This window comes from Aptenodytes forsteri, unplaced genomic scaffold (genome assembly GCF_000699145.1).
Source record: "Aptenodytes forsteri isolate BGI_AS27 unplaced genomic scaffold, ASM69914v1 Scaffold53, whole genome shotgun sequence".
In the NCBI taxonomy this organism is placed as follows: domain Eukaryota; kingdom Metazoa; phylum Chordata; class Aves; order Sphenisciformes; family Spheniscidae; genus Aptenodytes; species Aptenodytes forsteri.
This window is the reverse complement of record NW_008795909.1, coordinates 2,394,164-2,401,499: the sequence shown is the minus strand read 5'-3', so window position 1 is coordinate 2,401,499 and position 7,336 is coordinate 2,394,164. Positions and strand designations below refer to the sequence as shown.

Genomic DNA, 7,336 nt, shown 5'->3' with positions numbered 1-7,336 from the left:
ACCCCCAAGTCCTTCTCGGCAGGGCTGCTCTCAATCCCTTCATCCCCCAGCCTGTATTGATACCGGGGGTTGCCCCGACCCAGGTGCAGGACCCTGCACTTGGCCTTGTTGAACCTCATGAGGTTCACATGGGCCCACTTCTCGAGCTTGTCCAGGTCCCTCTGGATGGCATCCCGTCCCTCTGGCGTGTCGACCACACCACTCAGCTTGGTGTCACCTGCAAACTTGCTGAGGGTGCACTCGATCCCACTGTCTATGTCTTTCAACAGAAAAGTTTCTTACAATTATTGAGAATCAGTAATACAACTGTTAGAATCCCTCAAGCCATTACTTCCTCTAGCAGTCAATATGATACTTAGATTTATTTTTATGACAGCAAAGTCAGCAGAAGTTTTATTTTACTTTATTTTAAATGACTGTTCGACACGACACCCACGTCTAAAGGTATCTCTTCCATTTCCATCATGTGTTTTGGCTTAAGAAGAACAAAGCCCTAACACCACTCAACTTACTTTCTGCTAGATCCTAAGCTTATAGCCAAACAAAAAATCCATAGGAATTTTATCAGAAATACAAGAAAAAGCTCTTGAATAGAACATGTAAGTAAATAAAGCTTTTCTATGATCTTTAACAAGGTAATTTACCTACAGGAACATTTTGCTGACATGAGAGGTGGCGAAGACACAGGAATTCATGCAACTACAGAACCCTGTCCTTCCTATCGTATGTAGATTCTGTTTTCTTAAGGTAATGAGACTTAATAAGATTCTCAGATTCTAAACGTCCACAGTTTTTAGTGAGGAGTAAGTTCCCAATTGTTTTAAGATATAAAAATAAACCCCTCTCCCCCCATATTTAAGTGAACATTTTTTCCTTCTTGCTAATAATTATATATTGTTTATCTAGAATGTGGTTACATAGTGACAAAGGATGACGAAAAGGCTGAGGTACTTACTGCCTTCTTTGCCTCAGTCTTTAATAGTAAGACCAGTTGTTCTCTGGGTACGCAGCCCCCTGAGCTGTACGACAGGGATGGGGAGCAGAATGAAGCCCACCTAATCCAAGGAGAAATGGTTAGCAACCTACCTTCTTTTCTGGGTCTCGAGCTCCAGAAGCAGCAACTGAGAGCTCAAGTTCCTTCTCACTGTTTTTGTTTTAAAAAAGAAAAAAAAAGGATCAAATCAGAAAGCGGTAACAACTATATTCATTCTTTCAAATGACATCACAACTCTGTAGTTAAAATAACTCTGAAAATACAGGATAACAGAAGACATGATTCCACTTGATTTCTTCTAGAGTCAGGGAAGAAGGACACTGTATATTCTTCGTAAATAAACAGAACTCTCAAGAAGTATCTGGCTATCATCTATTCAGCCTAATAAAAATCCAACTACCATAAAAGGACAAACCACCACATTGCTTTTTACTACAACTTTTCAGGACATTTCTTAAAAATTTATCTTTAGTCACGTTACAGCAAGAAGTTTATAATAAACATATTGAAATGAATGATTCAAAAGTACAGCAGTAAGTACTATATTGTAATTTCAGGGCTCAGGCTTGTTCAGCATGTACAATTTTTCATCACAGTGAAACTGTCAACAGTAACCTATTTTTAATTCTTTATCCTTTCACTAATATCACTGTGTGTTTTTATGTATCCATACTATCATTCAGCAGGCAGCTACTAATAGGTAAGCAAGAAATTTTTATTTTATTATTCTGCATAAGCCAGATGGTCAAGTGCTTTGAAACTGAACGGTTACTTTCCTAAATTGGAGGGCAAAACAAGCTTCATTTTCAACTTTGCAAAGTAATTAGACACTCCTCTACCAGCAAAAAAGATAACTTCAGTTAGAGCTTCTTTACCCTTAAGAAACTAAAAATCATTTTTTTTTAAATGAAAAAAATCTGGTTTTTCCTTTGTTCCATTGAAAGCTGGTGAATTTGTTTATTAAAAACTAAAGCTCTCATGCCAATGAGTTTAGTTGGATGCAATATTACCTAGCTAGCTGGAAGTGATCGTGCCCCTGTACTCGGCACTGGTGAGGCCGCACCTCGAATACTGTGTTCAGTTTTGGGCCCCTCGCTACAAGAAGGACATCGAGGTGCTGGAACGCGTCCAAAGGGCAACGAGGCTGGTGAAGGGTCTAGAGCACAAGTCTTATGAGGAGCGGCTGAGGGAACTGGGGTTGTTTAGCCTGGAGAAAAGGAGGCTGAGGGGAGACCTCATCGCTCTCTCCAACTCCCTGAAAGGAGGTTGTAGCGAGGTGGGTGTCGGTCTCTTCTCCCAAGTAACAAGTGATAGGACAAGAGGAAATGGCCTCAGGTTGTGCCAGGTTTAGACTGGATAACAAGAAAAATTTCTTCACCGAAAGGGTTGTCAAGCGTTGGAACAGGCTGCCCAGGGAAGTGGTTGAGTCACCATCCCTGGAGGTATTTAAAAGACGTGTAGATGTGGCGCTTAGGGACATGGTTTAGTGGTGGACTTGGCAGTGCTAGATTAATGGTTGGACTTCATGATCTTAAAGGTCTTTTCCAACCTAAACGATTCTATGATTCTATAAAATATAATTAGGACAATACTGACAAGATCAGATTAAAATAAAATTACTTCTAATGCAATGGGCGCAGCTGCTTGGTTACATTCCCACTCTACCCACCCATCTTGTACTTGAACCAGTTTCTGTCTCTGGTGATAATACTAACAGCAGGTAAATACCCATACAACTGAAATGGAGCCATAGTTCACACTTCTGCTAGGTTTAGTGCTAAACTAAATACAGTTACCAATTCCATTTTCATCATTCATCTTGCAATTTTTTTTTTTTTTTTTTCCAAGCATCATGTTTTAGGATTGTGGGATTCTCAGCTTTCCTTTAATTAAAATGAAGAGGTTTTCAGCAGCTAACATTCCAAGTATAAGCTGGAAAAGCTGAAACGTCAAGACTCAAAAATGAAAACCCAAACCAACATATGGGATGAAAAAAAAGTCTTAGGATTAAAGTCCTTACCATGATTTTTGGTTGACTCACAGGCATTGAACCTGTGAAACTGGCTTCACTGAACACTCTGTCCTAGCAATTCAAAATGACATATAGAAGTCATTTTTGGAATCTGAAGGGCCAGCAATTTAAAAGCTAGTGCAGTGAACAAGCCATAGCAACATCCATAAAGTAAAAAAAAAAAGCACTGGAACTTTTAAAAAAAAGTTTGGACAACATGATCATGCCTGAAAATTCATGGGGTCTACATGAAAGATTTTTGCACCACTGTAATCTAATAATGTGCTATCCTTGGATTTTTTGTACCAGAACAAGCCATTCCTCTGTGCTGCGTCAGAATGAAGCCGAGCTTGCAGCAAGCTATAGTGTGGTTTAGTTGTACTAGTGCAATGCATCAACTCTAGGGCTGGCATCCTAATGAGGACAAGAACTATGCTTTCATACAAAGCGGACTAGTTCCCCCTCCAGTCTGTTCAAAATATTGTTCACTGCTTCAAGCACACCATAGCCACAGACCCTACTTATTCCTCACAGTAACTAACACAAATGATATGAAGTTTAAGTCAGTATGCTCAACACTTTGTGTCTTGATTCCACATCACAGTAACTGCTCTTATTTACAAGAATCACCACCTTTCACTTTACTAGCACTCCTTGTCTTCAGCCTGCCAGTTTGCCCTTGTGCTTTGGAGAACCGCTAACAAAAAGCCCAGCGAGCTGCCCTGCATCTGCCCCATGTTGTTCCTCAGAGCTTGGCTCTGCCGTGGGGTATACCTGGCCTGTGACTGCTTACATTAGGCTGCCAGCAACGAGCTGTAAATCACTTTTTGTATGTACAACATGACTGCCTCAGTGCACCCCAAAGCTCTTATCTTCTGAGTCTACTTGTTCCAGCATTGGTATTCGTGACTTTAAATCCCCAGGCCAGGGGCTAGCCTGGAGGGAACTTATTTTAAAGGACCTTAGTATAATGCATTCACCACTGAAACCCCAAGCATATCACAGCTAAGTATCACCTTGGCTAAAAATGCCCAGTAGTAGAAGGTTAATGTAGCAGCAGGTTAGAGTGTTTCCTTACTGTAACAGAAGTTATTCCGTATAGCAGCTATCTCATCTCAAGGTAGAGCTAGACAAGAACTGGAAGAAAACAGATTCATGAGAATGAAAAGTGTTCCCAGGAATACGGTTCTTTCACGGGCACTGCTCACAGGAAAAGCTCCTCAGCTTCAGGGTGGCAGATCCTAGCAAGACAGATGACAAGCACAGAAGAACTGTGTGATTACAACACATACCTGGAATACAAGAGCTCTTCTGGGATGGGAACTGGAGGGTGGTTGCTGTGTTATGTGAAAAACTTCCAACAATCTGCTACATTTTGGCAGGGCACAGGGAAAAATTTTACATAACAAAAGCTTTTGTTTTGTTTTTCAGGAGAAAAATCCCCCCATTTCTATACTAAAGCTTGCATTAAAAACGGGGAGAGAGAACTGAAGCCGTGGAGGAGGAGGAAGAAAAGCCACCTTTTCCACAGAGAGAACAACAACATATCAAGTACTTGCCATACCAAGGGACTATCCCCTCTGCCTCGGGTTCTTGGTGTCTCCCTTGTCTGAATGGCCATGCTACTCATTTCTGCCAGCATGTTAATGACAGAACTGAGTGCGTAACAAACACTGGGAGTTTAGATGCAACAAAATAAGCTGGTCAGTGCCCCAGAGTTTATGAGAAGACACAGCACCTTGACAGTACTACAGAGCAGTTAAGTCACAAGGAAAACAAGAAGATTATTTTATGTTGTTTCTATTTCAGCCTGGGCAGGGCTAGATTACAGCAAGTCTTGACAACCCTCCTTGTTCAAACACAGGTCTATTTGCTTTAATTAAAAAGTAAGCTAGGGAAAGAGTTAAAACTATGAAATTGTTGACTGAGGATGAATCTATGTCCTTGTTTCTCTCTTTACTGCTCTCCTATTTCTCTCATCCTGGAAATTTCTTCTATTAAATACTTTACATTTACACTGAGGAACAGGTACTGAGGGTCTTAGTCCCTTCTTCCCATTTGGAGGACTGCTGTAATAGAAAAAGACATGTCCTATGCTAATACCTAACTACGGGAAATCAGCAGACAGCCTTTAAGCCACTAATCTGAATGTAATCCAGCTATACCTTTGAGCAGTACCACAAAGGCAAAGCAGGGGTATTCATCCTCACTGATACGTGTGTATTTATTTGAGTATTAGCTGGGAAATTAATAGGTTTGTAAGATCACTGTTTCCTGAATAGTAGCAAATCCATACATACAAAGATTGGGAGATTGTTGTGCAATTTAATTTACTTTATTGAGTAATAGTCTGATAGCTACAATGGTGAATTAGAAGAAAAGGAAAAAAAAAGGAAAAAAAAAAAACAACGCCCTCCAAAAAACCCCACAAATCCGTATTTCCCCACATTTTGGGAAACAAGCTGAAGAAAACATTCTACACTGTAGAAGACAGCTGTAACTGCTGATATCCATGTTTTGACATTGGAACTGAGCAACTGCGAGTCTGCAGTGTACAGTCCTAAAGCCTCAACCAAAAGAGGCTTAATAGTAATAACATGGATATATCACCACTGGGAAGATGTTAACACGTTAACAAAGATTCTGCGATACCAATCTGGTATAATCAGCAACATACTGGGTTCCTATGAAAGATGTGGCATTTCTCCTTAAGGTCAGCTTTTAGAGAACTTTGAAAAACAATGTTTTAAACTGATTACTTACAGTACTCCTTTGCTTGCAGAAAAGCATAAGAATTATAGTTCAATAAAAACTGAATAGATGATCACTTTTTTGACTGGATTTGATTAGTTGCATAACTTTGGCAAGATTATCACAGTGTGATCCAGTTAAGCTTTCAGGATTATACGAACACCAGCACCAAATTAATCTTGGAATCGGGCAACTGAGATACTTATGCACTCTCATACGTCTCTGACCACTTTTGCAGTCTTTCCCGGTCCCACTGCTTCAGTTAGCATTTGATAGTTAGTGCAGTATTTTATGCCATTGACAAAGCAACACAATCTGGACAGATTCCTGGCTTCTCTCTCCTTGCAAGAATAGCGTACCACCTTGTCGAACCCCCGAGGATGCAAGCTGGGATTATTCTACATAAAGTCTCCCTTTGTGGCATCTGAAATAAACAACCTTTCCCCCAGAACTGCCACTGTTTTGACAGTGAGTTCCATGCTGAGTTGTACAACTGGTTACTCAGTTCTTTGGCTGATTTTAAGAATTGCATTTAAAAGTTACTCTACATTAGAGGCATTTAGAAAAGATGTTTATACCTGGTATTGGTACTCTTTCAAGTACTCTTTTAGTCTTGTTGGTAATGGCAGCTCCCAGATCTGATTTGTACACTTGTTTATAGTTATTCTGCAGCGGTGTTGCAAAGATGGAGCAGACGTATAGAGAGGTTTGTTCAAGTAAAGATGAACTGTTCCATTTGAAGGTGTTTCGGTTCTGTCCTTGCACATAAGAACATAGTACTCAATCAAATGCACAACGCTGTTGAACTGTTTAAGTCTAGATCTGACACAAGTGATAGAGTCCAGTCTAAACTTGCCGTCTTGATATTCTATACGTAAATTGGTCGGTCCCGCTGATGTTTTTACCGAAATAGTCAGTAGATACTCTGAATGTGAACTATCCCTAACCAAGAAGGTCCCTTCGGGGGCATCCTGTAATCTCTCTTTGGCTTCAGCAACAGTCATGTTGCCCCAGTACCATCCTGTCAAAAGAGGAGAGAAAGAAGGGTTTTGTTTATACCTGTTTGTTTGTTTGTTTGTTTAAAAAGGTGCTCTTTCGCTGACGTGCTTGTAATAACCCATTTCCTTTGTTGTTTGAAAGCTAAAGTCCTGCAGGCATTGTAAATTTTTATTTGCTATTTAAATTCATTTGCTTTACACTGCACCTCGTTTTGACACAGCCTTCCAGGTCACTGTTTATTTTCATATCTACGCATACACACGCGCACACTTTCCTGCGGCGCCCTGCGAGGCTCACGCCGAAGCCGCCGACCCCACGGGCCGCCCGTAAGGTAGCAGGGACGCGTCCCGCGGCTCCGCGCTCCGCACACGCCGGGGCGAGCGCTGCGTCCGCCCGGCACACGCTGGCAGCCCGCGAAAAGCCCGCTTTTGGTAACTCTAGGTCGGCTGTTGTTGAAATGAGCTTTGTCTAGCAATCGGAAGCAGAGAGGGGTAAGAAAACAACTTCGGCGGTGCGGCTGCGGTCCTAGCAGGGAGGCGATGAAGAGACAAAAGCCCTTCCCTCCGCCCGCGGCCGAGCCC

General features: G+C 41.4%; 1 protein-coding gene across 1 annotated transcript in view; it reads right to left on the bottom strand.

The window, feature by feature from the left end:
• Positions 1–6,142: 6,142 nt before the first annotated feature.
• Positions 6,143–7,336, bottom strand: part of SOCS2 (suppressor of cytokine signaling 2) — a 3,349-nt gene continuing 2,155 nt past the window's right edge. The window contains 3 exon segments of the mRNA XM_019473418.1: positions 6,143–6,805; positions 6,808–6,954; positions 7,014–7,201. Coding sequence (XP_019328963.1) covers positions 6,329–6,805; positions 6,808–6,954; positions 7,014–7,201 — 812 coding nt within the window. The 3' untranslated portion in view covers positions 6,143–6,328.